At 47.6% G+C, this 20,443-nt stretch overlaps 1 protein-coding gene across 2 annotated transcripts in view; it reads left to right on the top strand.

The window, feature by feature from the left end:
• The window catches only part of ADAP1 (ArfGAP with dual PH domains 1), a 163,734-nt gene that overhangs the window by 70,960 nt on the left and 72,331 nt on the right, over window positions 1-20,443 (top strand). For both annotated transcript variants that reach the window (XM_073648046.1, XM_073648045.1), the window contains one exon: window positions 2,423-2,505. In XM_073648046.1, the coding sequence (XP_073504147.1) occupies window positions 2,423-2,505 (83 nt within the window). The remainder of the gene's footprint in view (window positions 1-2,422; window positions 2,506-20,443) is intronic.

Below are 20,443 nucleotides of genomic sequence, written 5' to 3'. Positions count from 1 at the left end.
GTACTCACCCTAATCCAGGGCAGCTAAATGGTCATTTTATTATAGTCAACGGTTGTCCATGCTTCCACCCTGAAGGCTGGGAAATGAAATGGCGCTTTTATAGTGACACTGCCACTTTATTACGGCAATGAAAAGATTTCATTGGATATTGTTGGCATATAGCACCCTACTCTGAGAAAAAACCCTGCTCCTATGCCATTCCTGAGATCGGGTCCCCTCTTCCTTGTATGTAAATCTAGTCTTATTATCCAAAGGTGTGTGTTCCTCAACTCTTCCCTGTGGACATCTTCTTCAGGACCACGCCCAGTTCAATAACAAGATTACATTTATATTCAGTAGGGTAACAAGAGTCTGATGGATCCCAGTTCAAAATTTGGACCTGGGCCCCCATTTACATGTTGGTCAGATGTATGGGCCCTTGTAGCATTCTAAATCCTATAAAGACATATGTGTTACCCCCCCTCCATAAAGTAATAATGTTCTCGATCCTGTACTAATGTCACACATTCTGGGCCCCTTCCTGGTATAATGTCCTCCATCCTGGGCCCCTTCTGGTAAGTGTCCCCCATCCTGTGCCCCTTCCAGTAATAATGTCCAATTTCATGTGCCTCTTCCTGTAATATTGTCCCCCATCCTATGCCCCTTACAGTAATAATGTCCCCCATCCTATGCCCCTTACAGTAATAATGTCCCCCATCCCAGGCCCCTTCCAGTAATAATGTCCCCTATCCTGTGCCCCTTACAGTAATAATGTTCCCCATCTTGTGCTCCTTACAGTAATAATGTCCCCTATCCTGGACCCCTTACAGTAATAATGTCCCCCATCCTGTGCCACTTCCAATAATAATGTCCCCCATCCTGTGCCCCTTACAGTAATAATGTTCCCCATCCTGGGCCCCTTCCAGTAATAATGTCCCCCATCCTGTGCCTCTTCCAGTAATAATGTCCCACATCCTGTGCCACTTCCAATAATAATGACCCCCATCCTGTGCCCCTTACAGTAATAATGTTCCCCATCCTGGGCCCCTTCCAGTAATAATGTCCCCCATCCTGGGCCCCTTCCAGTAATAATGGGCCCATCCTGCGCCTCTTCCAGTAATAATATCCCCCATCCTGTGCCCCTTACAGTAATAATGTCCCCTATCCTGGACCCCTTCCAGTAATATTGTCCCCTGTCCTGGGCCCCTTCCAGTAATAATGTCCCCATCCTGTGCCCCTTAAAGTAATAATGTCCTTCATCCTATGCTCCTTACAGTAATAATGTCCTCCATCCTGGACCCCCTGCAGTAATAATATCCCCCATCTCATGCCCCTTCCAGTAATAATGACCCCCATCCTGTGCCCCTTTCAGTGCTAATGTCCCCCATCCTGGACCCCTTGCAGTAATAATGTCCCCCATCCTGTGCCCCTTACAGTAATAATGTCCCCTATCCTGTGCCCCTTACAGTAATAATGTCCCTTATCCTGTGCCCCTTGCAGTAATAATGTCCCCCATCCTGTGCCCCTTACAGTAATAATGTCCTCTATCCTGTGCCCCTTGCAGTAATAATGTTCCCTATCCTGTGCCCCTTACAGTGCTAATGTCCCCCATCCTTTGTCCCTTCCAGTAATAACCAGTAATAATCTTCCCCATCCTGTGCCCCTTACAGTACTAATGTCCCCCATTGTGGACCCCTTGCAGTAATAATGTCCCCCATCCTGTTGTAATGGCTCCTCCAGTAATGTATGTCCCACATCCTGGGCCCCTTCCTGGTATAATCTCACAGCCCCTGGGCCCATCCTGTAATAATGTTCTGCCGCTGTTCTCTTAACACATGTTAAAGAAAGAGATTCTTCTCAACATCCTCCGCTCTCATGTCGCGCAGCGTCCTCTTCTGTATCTGGCGCAGCTGATTTCGGCGTGCCTGCTATGGTCGACGCATGACATCACTGCTAGGCGCTACCAGTGATGGGCACTCCGATATAATCTGCCGGCCTCTGACTGGCTAATGGCATGTAAAGCAGTGCAGGGACCTGGCGGATCTCTGCACCGCAACAGATTTTAGCTGAATGTGCGTTCTCGGATGCACAAGCAGAAATAGGCGCTGGCATCGGCGGGCCCTCTTCCTGCACGGGAAAGAGAGGACCACAGGAATGGAGAGGTGCAGGAGCAAAAGAAAGTAACACCAGATTCAGGAGAACAGCAGAATTGACACCTGGTCAAAAATTACAGATTTATTGCTAATGGCAGGTCGTCTTTAAAGAACACCTTACATACTTACAACTATCCCTTTAAGGTAGCATAATATCTCTCCATCACGACGGGGACAATGGTCACTTTCTGACCTTATTGTATTTTCAGCCACTTATCGACCCTTGTCCTCTTTAGTAACACGTGTGAGCAGATAAGGCGGCATTGACGATGTGTCCTTTGTGCTTGCAGGGTGCTCCGCGAGCAGTGGATCAGAGCCAAGTACGAGAGGAAAGAGTTCGTCTACATAGAAAAGCAGGAGCCGTATTCTGCAGGTATGGCCGCTATCAGCCTACAGATTGTCCTAATCCTTTTGCTGCCTGGTGTGAAATAAACCAGAAGGCAGCACATCACACCAGCCGCTCCTCAATCCTCCGGGATCAAACAGTGCTTTATAAATATTATAACAATTTCAGCTCTGCTGTGTACTTTTAGGCTATTAATGCCCTTGGTTGGCACTGGAAATCCATGCCAGTCAGACATAAATTTTAGGATTTATTTTTATTGTTTTGTTCTGCACACTTGCTTGGACACATGAATCTTAAAGTGACAGCACCTTTTTTGTTTATCATCTATTTATGCAATGTCTAGTTAAAGGGAACCTGTCAAAAATTTTAACCCCGCCCTCAAAATAATTTATATGATTGTATAATCCTTTAAAAAAATAAAACAGTAGACCCTTTTATGACCCCAAAGTTCTGCTCCAGCAGCGAAGAAATCGTGTTTAGAAGTTGTATCCAGAAGTGCATTGGGGGGTGACGATGAACTTCTAGCTACTGAGCCTCATGCTGCATTTCCTACCAAGCACCACCCTCCCCTTGCCGATTGCCAGATTTGTGGCCATGGACCAGAGCAAACGACTTGTCAATCTAGTCTCTTCCTACTATAGGAGTCCGTAGAAGGTGAAAAGTGGAGTCTCCATGCTATAGGAGTCCACGCGGGTATAGGGTGGAGTCTCCATGCTATAGAGATCTGCAGCTGCTATAGGGTGGAGTCTCCATGCTATGGAGGTCTACAGCCAGCTGGTAGAGGATGGAATCTCGCTACTATAGAGGTCTACAGTGGGTAGAGGATGGAGTCTCCATGCTATAGAGGTCTACTCTGGGTATAGGGGAGTCTCCATGCTATAGAGGTCTGCAGCTGCTATAGGGTGGAGTCTCCATGCTATTGAGGTCTACAGCTGGTATAGCGTGGAGTCTCCATGCTATTGAGGTCTACAGAGGTTATAGGGTTGGAGTCTCCATGCTATTGAGGTCTACAGAGGGTATAAGGTGGAGACTTCATGCTATAGAGGTCTACAACGGGTATAGGGTGGAGTCTCCATGCTATTGAGGTCTACAGTGGGTATAGGGTGGAGTCTCCATTCTATAGAGGTCTACAACGGATATAGGGTGGAGTTCCCATGCTAATGAGGTCTACAGAGGGTATAGGGTGGAGTCTCCATGCTATTGAGGTGTACTGCGGGCATCGGGTGGAGTCTCCATGCTATAGAGGTCTACAATGGGTATCGGGTGGAGTCTCCATGCTATTGAGGTCTACAGTGGGTATAGGGTGGAGTCTCCATGCTATAGAGGTCTACAGCGGGTATAGGGTGGAGTCTCCATGCTATTGAGGTCTACAGTGGGTATAGGGTGGAGTCTCCATGCTATAGAGGTCTACAGCGGGTATAGGGTGGAGTCTCCATGCTATAGAGGTCTACAGTGGGTATAGGGTGGAGTCTCCATGCTATAGAGGTCTACAGTGGGTATAGGGTGGAGTCTCCATGCTATAGAGGTCTACAGCGGGTATAGGGTGGAGTCTCCATGCTATTGAGGTCTACTGCGGGTATCGGGTGGAGTCTCCATGCTATTGAGGTCTGCAGTGGATAGAGGATGGAGACTTCCCTTCTGTTAAAAAATGTTTGCCTCCACTAGAGCGAGCACACTACATACAGATAGTAGCTCTATAAATCCATATGCAGTGTGCTTCCCCTAGTGGTGGCTGCAGGTATAAAATAATTTTTATCAGGATAGCACAGCTCCACTTTTGCAGATGTATGAAGTAAGTAATCAGCATATTTGGATACAAGTTACATAAAAGTCTACGGCCACATGCTAATGCATAACACAACTGTTGGGGGCTGCATGGAGACTCCCAGCACGATGCGTGTTCACAGACCCTCCCCTCGGCATACATTATTCATACTCCCTGCTCAATATCAATTCTATCTGCTGGTAAGAGGAAAGGACTGAGCGGGCAGAATTTCCCAGATTTAATAATATATGCATATATTTATTTGGAATACCCTTCTTCAGCAGAACAAGCTCCTTTTATGTTTTTCTTAGCATTTTCCAAATCAGCAGAGGGGCTCGAATGAAATGTGTTGTAATAATTACTTATGCATGAAGCGGTGCCATTGATGTTAAGGATGTGGCACTGCAAAGCTTTCAGTTACCATTCTGGAATCGTCTCTTGGCATCAAATTCATGGACTGCAGTTTTAATCAGGGAGGATGGCAAAGGGTATTTGAGAAATATTGCCGCTGCTGTCCCATTCTTGGCATAGATGAGGGCCAGAACACCGACGATGTACTGCACATGTATAAATAAATGTTCTCATTTGTTACTTTTTTCAACATCTCTGCTTGCAGTCATTCAAGTCAACCCTCATTGTTGACTTCCAGTAGTCAACAATCTGTTTTGGTCAAGTGATGGACACACAGGCTCTTAACAGTTATCAGAGATGTCTTTTCTATCCATCAAGTGATGGGAATATCCAGCAAGCAGAGGTGTTAAAATGTCAGGAATTCAAAGCATGGAAAAATAAATATTTAATTAGACCAGAAAATAAAACATGTACCGTATTTGTTTAAAAATGGAATATACCTTTACATGTCCTTACTCATTTACATTATCCTGAATCAATGCACTGCCCAAGGAAGACTGGTCTTAATAGGGCTTTGTACGAACCAATCCATTTATCAAGTCCCAGGGGAACCCTGCATTCACCCTTTAACCTTTGTACCGGAATCTGGATTTACGCAAGGCCTCCTGGATTACATCTAAGGCTGGGATGTCAAAGTCAAACACACAGATGGCCAAAATGAAAAACTTGGACAAAGTCACCGACCAACCAGTATACAATGTAATGGGCCCCACATAGTCCTCCATCTTGCTACATAAAGAGCTTAATGTTGAGGTGAGTCCGATTTACTCTGGCTCTGCCATTACCAACACAGCTTCTACTGTTCTGTTCTTTTCTGATTACCTTATATACTCGAGTATAAGCTGACTTTTTCAGCACATTTTTTGTGCTGAAAAAGCCCCTCTCAGCTTATACTAGGGTATATACTCGAGTATATACATGTCAGTGGTGGTGGCGGGGTTGCAGCGGCAGAAGAGCGGGGCACCAGCAGTAGCCGCTGCTGCAGCTACCATGTGTGCCCGCTGCTAAATGTAAATGAATATTCATTCTTCTCCACGCCCATGAGAAGAGTGAATATTCATTCTCTTTAGTAGCGGGCACACAGGATCGCTGAGCCGCGGCTGCGATTGATAGAAAATGCATAATCACTATTAAAGAAAATGCATATTCACTCCTCTCCACGCCCATAGCCACGACGTGGAGATTATCCTGGCACCTCACCTTGGCATCTGAGGGCGCATGGCTGTGATGTCATGCGCTGCTCAGATGCTGACATGAACTGCTGGCAGAACAGGACGCTGCGCTGGAGCAGAGAGGAGTAAGGTGAGTAGGGGTGTTTTTTTTTTTTCATGTGTGCAGTGATGGGGGGCCATGTATACCAGGACAGGGGGGACATGCATACAAGGATGGGGAGCATGCATACCAGGATTGGGTATGAGGGGTGCCATACATAGCAGGATTGGAGATGAGGGTGCCATACATAGCAGGATTGGGGATGAGGGGTGCCATACATAGCAGAATTGGGCATGAGGGGTGCCATACATAGCAGAATTGGGGATGAGGGGTGCATACATAGCAGAATTGGGGATGAGGGGGTGCCATACATAGCAGGATTGGGGATGAGGGGTGCCATACATAGCAGGATTGGGGATGAGGGGTGCCATACATAGCAGGATTGGGGATGAGGGGGCCATACATAGCAGGATTTGGGATGAGGGGTGCCATACATAGCAGGATTGGGGATAAGGGGGGCCATACATAGCAGGATTGGGGATAAGGGGGGCCATGCATACCAGGATTGGGGATGGGGGTGCCATGCATACCAGGATTGGGGGATAAGGGGTGCCATGCATATCAGGATTGGGGATGAGGGGTGCCATACATAGCAGGATTGGGGATGAGGGGTGCCATACGTAGCAGGATTGGGGATGAGGGGTGCCATACGTAGCAGGATTGGGGATGAGGGGGCCATACATAGCAGGATTTGGGATGAGGGGTGCCATACATAGCAGGATTGGGGATGAGGGGGCAATGCATACCAGGATGGGGAAATTTACCAGTAGCTGCTGCATTTCCCACTCTAGGCTTATACTTGAGTCAATAAGTTTTCCTGTTTTTTTGTGGTAAAATTAGGTGCCTCGGCTTATACTCGGGTCGGCTTATTCTCGAGTATATACGGTAACTCAAAACTTAATGCTACAACACAGAATCAACCTGCTTATGAAATACGTATTTAAATGCGGGGAATCCAGAAATGTAATTAGTTTTTTTTTTTAAGTGGAAGTGGTTCCAGAAATATGAAGTTTTATTAAGGGATTTCCATTGTACAATAATGCATGTGCTAGAAATCCAAGTGGCCGAACTAATTTTTTAGCATAAAACACATATACAATTTTTTTTCATTTGCTTGTGGCCAGGGTGCTTTGTATATTATACACTGCACCTATTTACCCTTGCTTTTATTAAAGCCAGAGTAAATAAACACTTCCGTAATGCCATTTACTAATTTATTAATTGTGACAACTTTGTTTATTGTTTAAAAAGGCTGAAAGTAAATAGACATGGCAATTTGAGTTAGTTTTTATTATGTAGAGCACACTTTTCTAGCTTCTGAAACTTATTTGTTTTGGAACTCGAGCTGCTAGTACAGACTAATGGCCCCACATAGTCCTCCATACAGTATAATGGCCCCACATAGTCCTCCATACAGAATAATGGCCCCACATAGTTCTCCATACAGAATAATGGGCCCCACATAGTCCTTCATACAGAATAATGGCCCCACATAGTCCTCCATACAGAATAATGGCCCCACATAGTCCTCCATACAGTATAATGGCCCCACATAGTCCTCCATACAGAATAATGGCCCCACATAGTCCTCCATACAGTATAATGGGCCCCACATAGTCCTCCATACAGTATAATGGGCCCAACATAGTCCTCCATACAGTATAATGGCCCCACATAGTCCACCATACAGTATAATGGCCCCACATAGTCCTCCATACAGTATAATGGGCCCCACATAGTCCTCCATACAGAATAATGGGCCCCACATTGTCCTCCATACAGAATAATGGCCCCACATAGTCCTTCATACAGTATAACGGGCCCCACATAGTCCTCCATACAGAATAATGGGCCCCACATAGTCCTCCATACAGAATAATGGGCCCCACATAGTCCTCCATACAGATTAATGGCCCCACATAGTCCTCCATACAGTATAATGGGCCCCACATAGTCCTCCATATAGTATAATGGGTCCCACATAGTCCTCCATACAGAAAAAAGGGCCCCACATAGTCCTCCATACAGTATAATGGGCCCCACATAGTCCTCCATACAGTATAATGGGCCCACATAGTCCTCCATACAGAATAATGGTCCCATATAGTCCTTCATACAGTATAATGGGCCCCACATAGTCCTCCATACAGTATAATGGGACCCACATAGTCCTCCATACAGAATAATGGGCCCCACATAGTCGTCCATACAGAATAATGGGTCCCACATAGTCCTCCATACAGTATAATGGGCCCACATAGTCCTCCATACAGAATAATGGTCCCATATAGTCCTTCATACAGTATAATGGGCCCCACATAGTCCTCCATACAGTATAATGGGCCCCACATAGTCCTCCATACAGAATAATGGGCCCCACATAGTCGTCGATACAGAATAATGGGCCCCACATAGTCCTCCATACAGAATAATGGGCCTCACATAGGAGCAGTGGTTCTGGTGTCGCAGGCCAAATAAAACCACCCTGTGGGCCAGGTTTGACATGTATGTTCTAAGGAGCTGCTGCTGGCCGAGGTAGTGAGCTGGTAGAAAGAAGGATCATCAAGTTAGGTGGTATCCAGGATGTTTGTCTGGGACAAATCAATCATAGGACAGGGACGTGGTCTGGAGGATGCCAAGATCAGTAAAAGGAAGCAAACTAGCTGAACAGGAACAGAGTAACAGGAGTGTGAACCAGGGTAAGTATGACTTATAACTAGCAGCTGGAAGTAGATCTTAATAGGGCTTTGCACGAACCTATCCATTTAACAGGTCCCATGGGAACCCTGCATTCATTCTTTAACCTTTGTACAGGGATTTGGATTTACGCAGGGTCTCTTGGGTTACTTCTAAGGAGTTGCTGCTGGTCAAGGTAGTGAGCTGGCAGAAAGATGGATCATCAAGTTAGGTAGTATCCAGGAGGTCAAAATCTGGGACAAATCAATCTGAGGACAGGGACGTGGTCGGGAGGATGCCAAGATCAGTAACAGGAAGCAAACTAGCTGAGGAGGAAGAGAGTAACAGGAGTGTGAACCAGGGTAAGTCCCCGCCAAAGGCTCACAGCAGAGTGCTGATTATAACAGATGAACAGCAGTCTGCAGCAATATATAGACACTCTGTTTGGTCTAGACTACTAGTCCCATCCAGACTAATGTAAAACAGGACCATGACTGCATCCTCCAATACCTTGGTCAGTGCAACGGCAGAGGTTGAAGTGAAGGGTGCAGACATAGCCATATCATACCCCTTATTAGCAGCCAGGGTAGTTACTTTACTAACCGAAAAGCCATCTGATTCTTGCATGATGGCTACCTTTATCTACCTGGCAGAAAATCTCCTGTAGCACCCCCCGCAGGAGACATAAGGCATTACATTGTGATTTCTGTGCAATGAATGGACATGCCAGGTACTCCACTGCAAACGACATGTCTGTAGCCACCGTCAGGCTCTGTACGAGTCCTAACCTTTCGCTATTCCAGGAAACCTTAGATAAACTTTAGCTGTGTTCATGGTTTGATCAGATTTTTTTTCTGTTTGCATATACGTGGATGAGCAATGGTGGTGAGTTTGGTTTTGGTGGATAAAACCCTCTTATACAGCAACACTTTATAGAGCAGTGTGCCTAACAAAAGTTATCGTTTTCTGCAAGGAATGTGTCAGCAGGTTTTTGCTATGTTATCTGAGAGCAGTATGATGTAGGGGAAGACACCCTGATTCCAGGAATATGTAATTTTTATTGGTTGTATGCTGCTGTTTCAATAAAATCAGTGTTTTATCAGCAGAAGATTATCACTACAGGACTAGATGTCTCGTGCCTCCTGGTTCTCATGCTCAGTATAACCCTTCTCCATCACTGACTGGCAGCTTTCTGACTATGCACAGTAATCAGACAATCAGTGGTGTGGGTGAGGTTATACAGAGCTCAGCATTCTGAGCACTGCTAGATCTGCCTATGCACAGTAATCAGCCAATCAGTGGTGTGGGTGAGGTTATACAGACCTCAGCATTCCGAGCACTGCTAGATCTGCCTATGCACAGTAATCAGCCAATCAGTGATGTGGGCGGGGTTATACAGAGCTCAGAATTCTGAGCACTGCTAGATCTGCCTATGCACAGTAATCAGCCAATCAGTGGTGTGAAGGAGGTTATACGGAGCTCAGCATTTGAGCACTGCTAGATCTGCAGCAGAGAAAACTGTGATTGAATCAAAATGACAGCAAGCAGCCCAGCAAGTGATACATCGCTGGAATCAAGGTCTCTGCCCCTACATCATGTTGCTCTGAGGTTACACAGCAAAATCCTGGTGACAGATTCCCTTTAAACTGGAGACTTTTTTTCATGTTACTAAAATATTCTGTTAATCGTTAAGCTGAATATTGTTTTTTTTTTTTATTTTTTTTTTTAACCTGCAGTATCAAATGTTATCATATTTTTAACGATGGTGTTAAAAGTATAAAGCTTATACTAAAGCATGGCAGAAGGTCATCTAGAAATACACTGAGCCATGAAAAGAGAGTGGAAGATAGCTGTATAATAATATTAATATGACAACATAATCTGCGGGCACAGCTTGAGGAGCCTTTCATTCTTAGAACTGTTCACCTTGACATATAAAATCAGTCAAGCACACACTCTTCATTCTATTACAAACCGAAGGTTAGAAAAAGAGGAAAAAAATAGAGAAATCCGCTGACCTGGCACTGGGTAAACACGGTACTGAAAACATTTTAAAATTCCATTTTGCTGAGAATAGATGTAGTGCTGTTGAGGGCCCAATTATCCTGTCAGAGGAACATGCAAATGATCTGTGTCTCACCTTCACTAGGCTGGATGGCACGCTGAAAACAACCTGCCAGTGGGGGGTTAACGCTTCCCTATACACCATGGAAATGAATATAGCTTCTGATTGAATCTCTGCTGCACCAAGGACAGGTAGAGACGACCTCTGGCCACCTGGCTGGCGCTGGTGACATCACTTATCGTATGAGTTTCTAACTCTGCTATCTGTGATTTCTGAGCTCCTCTCAGCTGATTTATGACCACAAGACCACATCAGAGTAAAGGAAAAAAAAATGGACAACCCCTTTAACATAGTTTTCCGTAAATATCAGCAGTACCAGGGATGGCAAGAAACAACGTTTGGCCACCTGGCTGGAGCTGGTGACATCACTTATAGTATGAGTTGGGGGGACGTATACATCAAGAGAATCTAATATAGATTCTTATTAAATATGAGGAGCACCATGGATGGAAAGAGACAGCCTTCAGCCACTTGGCTCGAGCTGGTCTCATAACTCTACTTGGATTGGGGACATCACGTCAAGGGAATTTAATATTGATTCTTATTAAATATTAGGAGTACCATGGATGGGCAGAGACAACCTTCAGTCACTTGACTGGGGCTGGGGACATCACTATACTTGTACTGGTGACATCACTTATAGTATAAGTTGGAGGGATTTATACATCATGGAATTTAATATAGATTCTTATTAAATATGAGGAGCACCAGGAATGGGCAGAGACAACCTTTAACCACTTGGCTGGAGCTAGTGACATCACTACATCTGAATCACTGACATCACTACATCTTAATCAGTGACATCACTTCTTGTGCATTTCCAGATATTTGAATGGAAGTAGTTTAGGGTATGTGTCTTAGGCTCTAATATGGCATTAAGGATGGGTAGAGACAACGTTTGGCCACTTGACTGGAGCTGGTGACATCATTCTACTTTGATTGGTGACATCACTTCAAGGGAATTTAATATACAGTGCTCAAAAAAATAAAGGGAACATTTAAACAACAGAATATAACTCCAAGTAAATCAAACTTCTGTGAAATCAAACTGTCCACTTAGGAAGCAACACTGATTGACAATCAATTTCACATGCTGTTGTGCAAATGGAACAGACAATAGATGGAAATTATTGGCAATTATCAAGACACACTCAATAAAGGAGTGGTTCTGCAGGTGGGGACCACAGACCACATCTCAGTACCAATGCTTTCTGGCTGATGTTTTGGTCACTTTTGAATGTTGGTTGTGGTTTCACACTCGTGGTAGCTTGAGACGGACTCTACAACCCACAGAAGTTGATCAGGTAGTGCAGCTCATCCAGGATGGCACATCAATTCGAGCTGTGGCAAAAAGGTTTGCTGTGTCTGTCAGCGTAGTGTCCAGAGGCTGGTGGCGCTACCAGGAGACAGGCCAATACACCAGGAGACGTGCAGGGGGTCGTAGGAGGGCAACAACCCAGCAGCAGGACCGCTACCTCCGCCTTTGTGCAAGGAGGAACAGGAGGAGTACTGCCAGAGCCCTGCAAAATGACCTCCAGCAGGCCACAAATGTGCATGTGTCTGCACAAACGGTTAGAAACGACTCCATGAGGGTGGTATGAGGGCCTGATGTCCACAGATGGGGGTTGTGATCACAGCCCAACACCGTACTGGACGCTTGGCATTTGCCACAGAACACCAGGATTGGCAAAGTCACCACTGGCGCCCTGTGCTCTTCATAGATGAAAGCAGGTTCACACTGAGCACATGTGACAGACGTGACAGAGTCTGGAGACGCCGTGGAGAGCGATCTGCTGCCTGCAACATCCTTCAGCATGACCGGTTTGGCAGTGGGTCAGTAATGGTGTGGGGTGGCATTTCTTTGGAGGGCCGCACAGCCCTCCATGTGCTCGCCAGACGTAGCCTGACTGCCATTAGGTACCGAGATGAGATCCTTAGACTCCTTGTGAGACCATATGCTGGTGCGGTTGGCCCTGGGTTCCTCCTAATGCAGGACAATGCCAGACCTCATGTGGCTGGAGTGTGTCAGCAGTTCCTGCAAGATGAAGGCATTGAAGCTATGGACTGGCCTGCTCGTTCCCCAGACCTGAATCCGATTGAGCACATCCGGGACATCATGTCTCGCTCCATCCACCAACGTCACGTTGCACCACAGACTGTCCAGGAGTTGGCGGATGCTTTAGTCCAGGTCTGGGAGGAGATCCTACAGGAGACCATCCGCAACCTCATCAGGAGCATGCCCAGGTGTTGTAGGGAAGTCATACAGGCACGTGGAGGCCACACACAATACTGAGCCTCATTTTGACTTGTTTTAAGGACATTACATCAAAGTTGGATCAGCCTGTAGTGTGTTTTTCCACTTTAATTTTGGGGGCGACTCCAAATCCAGGCCTCCATTGGTTAATACATTTGATTTCCATTGATGATTTTTGTGTGATTTTGTTGTCAGCATATTCAACTTTATACAGAACAAAGTATTCAATGAGAATATTTCATTCATTCACATCTAGGATGTGTTATTTGAGTGTTCCCTTTATTTTTTTGAGCAGTGTAGATTCTTATTATATCTGAGAAGCACCATAGATAGGTAGAGACAACCTTTGGCCACATGGCTGGAGCTGGTGACATCACTACATCTGGATCGCTGAAATCACTACATCTGGATCAGTGACGTCACTTCTTGTATATTTCCAGATATTTGAATGGAAGTAGTTTTGAGTATGTGTCTTAGGCTCGAATATGGCATTAAAGATAGGTAGAGACAACCTTTAGCCACTTGGCTGGAGCTGGTGACTTATATTATAAGTTGTGGGGACTTATAAACCAAAGGAGTTAATATAGATTCCTATTATATCTGAGGAGCAGCATGGATGGGCATTGACAACCTTCAGCCACTTGACTCGAGCTGGTGACATCATTTTACTTGGATCGGTGACATCACTTATAGTATAAGTTGGAGGGATGTATACATCATAGAATTTAATATAGATTCTTATTAAATATAAGAAGCACCAGGGATGGGCTGAGATAACCTTTGGCCACTTGGCTGGAGCTAGTGACATCACTATACTTGGATCGGTGACATCACTTATAGTATGAGTTGGAGGGACTTATACATCAAGGCAAGTTAATATAGATTCTTATTAAATATGAGGAGCACAAGGATGGGCAGAGACAACCTCAGACACTTGGCTGGAGCTGGTGACATCACTATACTTGGATCGGTGACATCACTTATAGTATGAGTTGGGGGGGGACTTACAAACCAATGGAGTTAATATAGATTCTTATTATATCTGAGGATCACCAGAGATGGGTAGAGACAACCTTTGGCCACTTGGCTGGAACAGGTGACATCACTATATCTGGATCAGTGACATCACTACATCTGGATCAGTGACATCACTTCTTGTGTATTTCCAGATATTTGAATGGAAGTGGTTTAGGGCATGTGTCTTAGGCTCTAATATGGCATTATTTTAGCATAGTACCTATACATTTATGTAATTTAGTTTTTTTTTCTCTTTGGTCACCTGTTTTGGGTCAGTGACATCACTACACCTGTATTAGTGACAGCCTATAGTGAGATCTGAATCATAACGGTTTATGTTTTAGGCCAGCTTCAGACGAGCTTATAACACACACATTCGTGCATGTATATAAATGATGCATGTCCTGTCCTGATCACAGGTGTAAGGACCAGAAACTGACAAAGATCCCTAAGAATCAGTCGGGTCGAGTCCTTAGACCCGCCATTGGGCTGGGACTTGCACAAAGTGCAAGCGCTCCTGTATATGGGAGAGACAGCCAAAATAGCTGTCAGACACGCGATGGTTCGGCTGACAGCTATGTGATGTTTTTGGGGGGCTTAAGACTAGGGTGAGTCCCACTGACCTGTTTCCCCTGTTAACCCCTGGCTGCAAGACCACAGCCAGAAGGATGTAAATGAAATGGCTAGTTGTGCCATGCGCCTTGTCAGTCCTTTTCCTTGTTCTCCCAGAATGACATTATGTTTAGATACAAAATACCATTTATTTGGCATTTTCTTGCTTTTCACATGACAGACAATGGCAAGTGGGTCATTGTCCTGTTACACAGTGACATGTTGTTCTAAACTCGAACACAAGCTTCCAAGTCACAAAGGAAACGCTGTAAAAGGAGACCCCAGAACTGAGGAGTTCACAAGTGACCCGCAAGAATCGTCCCAGTGTTCCTGCCATCCAGTAGTCATTGTTATGTAAGCCGCATAGTCGTGTTCAGTGGGCGTTCACGTGGCTTTTCGATTTATAATGTGTACTAATTATTTATATCTTATAGTTATCAGATGCCGTCTTAAAGAGAAATATGGCTTATTACTGTTTAAACATTGTAACATCTTTCTTTTACAATCTAGTATATATATGCTGAAACCCATGCATCTGGCATGCAAGGTGAGGGAAAGACTAAGTGCACAACGATGGGAAGAGGGGGAGGAAGCCCAAACACTAGGGAAAGGGGGCTTGGAGACCCCTAGGCCGATCTGACAGTCACCCTGACTCCCCTAATGTCCCTAAATAGGTTCCGCACCTATCGCCGAGTAGGAAACCTAATCCCTGACTGTCCCTAGCGATAGGCCCTAGGTAGGGAGGGGACAGGGTGAGCACTAGTCAGCCCCCACTGCAACTAAAGACAAACAGGTAAACAGACAAGGGAAAACACTCAGCTTGATTTGACACCAGAGAGATCACGCCAACAATCCTCCAAAGGAACTCCAAGAAGACACTAGCCGACTACTAGTACTTCAAGCCTGGACAGAGGAACATAGAGCTATCACCGGCGACTCTCTGGAGAGACTGAAGATATTTAAACATCCCGCAAGGTTGGGTCAATTAGCAGCAGAAGGTGGAGGTCACTGCTAGGTCCTAGAGGGAGAAGGATATCATTGCACTACAGAGATGAAAAGGTCAAGAAGGTGCCTGCAGAGCCAAGCGCAATTGACGCGCTGTAACATACCTGGCGGCGTCCTTGCATGGTGGTCCATCTCCCACTGTGCAAGAGGGCGCACTTGATCTCCTGTCCAGAATGTCTCTCTGGCTTCCCTCCATGCTGTCTGTTTGTGTCTGTTTCTGCTGCTTAAGGGCGGCGCCCGATCACTTCCTGCCTTTTGTACCTGCTGTGGGTCACACCCCTTGTGCGTCCTCAGCCTATTGCTGTCTGTCACCTGGTATATAGCTCAGCAGCTCCCTTCTATCCCTGCCTGAGCATAGTGTTTCCTTCAGTGTGTGCTTGCACTCTGAAGGTGCCAGGTCCCGTCTCTTGTCTCCTGCTTTTTGTATCAGTTCCCGTGTCTGAACTGAGTCCTGTATGTCTCCTGCTTTGTGGTATCAGCTCCCGTGTCTGAACTGAGTCCTTTCTGTGTTCTCTTGTCTGTCCTGTCTGAACACGCTCCTAGCCTGTTCCTCCTGCCTTCTAGGGGCCGTTTACCTAGACCCGTTCCTGTATCTTGTCTGACCTGTCTGTACTCGCTCCTAGCCTGTTCCTCTCGCCTTCTAGTGGCCGATTTCCTAGACCCGCTCCTGTGTCTGGTCTGTCCTGTCTGAACACGCTCCTTGCCTGTTCGTTCCGCCTTTTAGTGGCCGATTTCCTAGACCCGCTCCTGTGTCTGGTCTGTCCTGTCTGAACACGCTCCTTGCCTGTTCGTTCCGCCTTCTAGTGGCCGATTTCCTAGACCCGCTCCTGTGTCTGGTCTGTCCTGTCTGAACACGCTCCTTGCCTGTTCGTCCCGTCTCTCTGGGGGCCGTATTCCCAGACCCGCTCCTGTATCCCTCTGCAGTGTCGGTCTCCTCCGTACACTCAGTTCCAGTCTGAACTCTCTCCTGTCCTTTACCTGTTTTGCCTCTATGTCCGTTCCCTTCCTTTTTCTGCAGAGTCTGAACTCGTACCTAACTCCTGCTTGTTGTCTCTGCAAGTACTGTGTGAGTATCTGGCTCTGTCTTTCCCTTCCTGTCTGTTGCGTGTGAACAGAGCCCTGTCCTCCCTGCTCAGCCTTGTCTGCACTCTAGCTGTGCTTGCCTGTAACCCTCTGCCTGTATTGTTCCTGAGTCCCGGTGTGTACTGGGTCCTATCCCGCCTGTGTTCCTACCTGCTAGTGCCTCCCTGTCTGCACTCTAGCTGTGCTTGTCTTTACCCCCCTGCCTGCATACCCGCCTGCCTGCATACCAGTCGTGCCTGCCTATACCCTCCAGTCTGTGTGCCAGCCTACCAGCCTGTTCCTGTATTTCCCTGTGTGGGTCAACAGCCGTGTCCGGGGTCTGTCCTGGAGTAGCACCTGGTCCCTCTGCTCGGTTCCTCCTTGGTGCACTGGCGTCGTATGCCGTCGTGCGACCCTGGTCGGATCGGGTGAATACTTAGTCACGCCCCTCCAGGCATTCACTCTCCGGCACGGTCCAGTGGAATCACTACCAATCACACGCACACGCCGCTTAGCCCGGGCGTGTGCATAACAGCATGCTCAGGCCATGGTTCCCGTTGAGCCCCACGGCCTTCGCTCTTTGAGAAGTTTTTCCAGCGAATACATGCATTAAAATAAAATAAATAAATTTTTTTCCCCCTTTAGCTGAGTTCCAGGCGAGTTACGCACCCGTCCAGATGGATCTATCAGCCCTCGTTCCTGCGGATCCGCCACGTTACTATGGGGATCCAAGACAGTGTCGTGCATTTGTGGAGCAATGCATGCTACACTTTAAGGCCTACCCTCTCTATTTTCCTTCCGATTGGGCTAAAGTGGCCTTTATGATTGACTACCTAGCGGGTGATGCCTTGAAATGGGTCACCCCCCTATGGGAAGCATGGGATCCTGTCATCCTTGACCTGCAGGCCTTCCTGGTGGCCTTTCGTATGGTCTTCGAGGACCCTAACTCTGAAGCCCCTGCTGAAGCTTCACTTCCCAATATCTCGGAGCAGCCCCGACGGGTAATGTGTGTGGGTAGCGCAATAGTCCTCCAGCCCAATGAGACTACTGCCCACCCAGAATCCTCACAGGGTGACTACGCTTTCCGGAATACTTCTCTCAACCTCAAGAGGCAGTCCAGACGTGCTAGACTTAGAGGCAAGCCGTCACGCCAGGGTCTGTCCTCCCTGAGACCTCCTGACCCCAGCCTTGGAGTCCCTACTGAAGCTTCATCTCCCTGTATCCCGGAGAAACCCCAATGGGTAATGTGCTTGGGTAGTGCACCAGTTCTCCTGGCCGAAGAGACTTCTGCCCATCCAGACTCCACACAGGAGAACTTCCTGCACCCGGCATCAGATGCTTCTTTCTCTTTAACCGGTGTGCATGTCCAAGGATGCTCCAAAGCTGTGGTTACCTCAGAGTCTGTGCACCTCTACTACCTGGCGGAGGATCCCCTGTTGCCTCCTGAACCCTCCGGGATACCACTCTATGACAAATGGAGAGAGACTTCTCTACACCCGGTACTCAATACTTTGTCCGCTTCGTCCTGTGAGCCTGACAATGGGTACCCCAAAGTGGTAGTTACCTCCGAGTCTCTACACCCCTCCGACCAGGCGGAGGATCTCCAGTTGTCTCCTGAACCCTTCGGGGTGCTACCTGGTAGCGAAAGGACAGAGACTCTCCTATACTCTGTACCTGATACCTCGCTCGCTTCGTCCAGTGAGTCCAACTTAGTGTACTCCGAAGCAGAGGTTACTCCTGAGTCTCTACACCCCTCCGACCAGGCGGAGGACCTCCAGTTGTGTTCAGAATCCTTCGGGGTGCCACCTGGTGGTGAATGGACAGAGACTTTCCTATATCCTGGATCTGATACCTCGCTTGCTTCGTCCAGTGAGTCCGACCTAGTGTACTCTGAAGCAGAGGTTACCCGTGAGTCTCTACACCCCTCTGACCAGGCGGAGGTCCGCCAGCTGTCTCCAGAACCCTTCGGGGTGCCACCTGGTGGTGAATGGACAGAGACTTTCCTATACTCGGTACCCGATACCTCGCCTGCTTCCTCCAGTGAGTCCGACCTAGTGTACTCTGAAGCAGTTGTTTTCTCTGAGCCTCTGCACTCTTCTGACCCGGCGGAGGACCTCCAGTTGTTTCCTGAATCCTCCGGGATATCACCAGATAACAAAGAGACAGTGACTTTTCCTCATTATGTACCTGATAACCCGTCTATTTCTTCCTGTGAGCTTGACAAGATGTACCTCGAAGCAGAGATTACCCTTAAGTCTCTGTCCCCCTCCAACCCAGTGAACGACTGGCCCTCGAATTCCCTGCGGAAGATTCTGGCAGGCCTGAAGAAGAGGGGGCGTAAGGGGGGAGGTACTGTAACATACCTGGCGGCGTCCTTGCATGGTGGTCCATCTCCCACTGTGCAAGAGGGCGCACTTGATCTCCTGTCCAGAATGTCTCTCTGGCTTCCCTCCATGCTGTCTGTTTGTGTCTGTTTCTGCTGCTTAAGGGCGGCGCCCGATCACTTCCTGCCTTTTGTACCTGCTGTGGGTCACACCCCTTGTGCGTCCTCAGCCTATTGCTGTCTGTCACCTGGTATATAGCTCAGCAGCTCCCTTCTATCCCTGCCTGAGCATAGTGTTTCCTTCAGTGTGTGCTTGCACTCTGAAGGTGCCAGGTCCCGTCTCTTGTCTCCTGCTTTTTGTATCAGTTCCCGTGTCTGAACTGAGTCCTGTATGTCTCCTGCTTTGCGGTATCAGCTCCCGTGTCTGAACTGAGTCCTTTCTGTGTTCTCTTGTCTGTCCTGTCTGAACACGCTCCTAGCCTGTTCCTCCTGCCTTCTAGGGGCCGTTTACCTAGACCCGTTCCTGTATCTTGTCTGACCTGTCTGTACTCGCTCCTAGCCTGTTCCTCTCGCCTTCTAGTGGCCGATTTCCTAGACCCGCTCCTGTGTCTGGTCTGTCCTGTCTGAACACGCTCCTTGCCTGTTCGTTCCGCCTTTTAGTGGCCGATTTCCTAGACCCGCTCCTGTGTCTGGTCTGTCCTGTCTGAACACGCTCCTTGCCTGTTCGTTCCGCCTTCTAGTGGCCGATTTCCTAGACCCGCTCCTGTGTCTGGTCTGTCCTGTCTGAACACGCTCCTTGCCTGTTCGTCCCGTCTCTCTGGGGGCCGTATTCCCAGACCCGCTCCTGTATCCCTCTGCAGTGTCGGTCTCCTCCGTACACTCAGTTCCAGTCTGAACTTTCTCCTGTCCTTTACCTGTTTTGCCTCTATGTCCGTTCCCTTCCTTTTTCTGCAGAGTCTGAACTCGTACCTAACTCCTGCTTGTTGTCTCTGCAAGTACTGTGTGAGTATCTGGCTCTGTCTTTCCCTTCCTGTCTGTTCCGTGTGAACAGAGCCCTGTCCTCCCTGCTCAGCCTTGTCTGCACTCTAGCTGTGCTTGCCTGTAACCCTCTGCCTGTATTGTTCCTGAGTCCCGGTGTGTACTGGGTCCTATCCCGCCTGTGTTCCTACCTGCTAGTGCCTCCCTGTCTGCACTCTAGCTGTGCTTGTCTTTACCCCCCTGCCTGCATACCCGCCTGCCTGCATACCAGTCGTGCCTGCCTATACCCTCCAGTCTGTGTGCCAGCCTACCAGCCTGTTCCTGTATTTCCCTGTGTGGGTCAACAGCCGTGTCCGGGGTCTGTCCTGGAGTAGCACCTGGTCCCTCTGCTCGGTTCCTCCTTGGTGCACTGGCGTCGTATGCCGTCGTGCGACCCTGGTCGGATCGGGTGAATACTTAGTCACG

The sequence above is a fragment of the Phyllobates terribilis genome, unplaced genomic scaffold (assembly GCF_046119375.1).
Source record: "Phyllobates terribilis strain yellow unplaced genomic scaffold, ASM4611937v1 Scaffold_9__5_contigs__length_417890890, whole genome shotgun sequence".
Classification (NCBI taxonomy): Eukaryota; Metazoa; Chordata; class Amphibia; order Anura; family Dendrobatidae; genus Phyllobates; species Phyllobates terribilis.
This window is presented reverse-complemented; position numbering and strand designations above follow the sequence as displayed.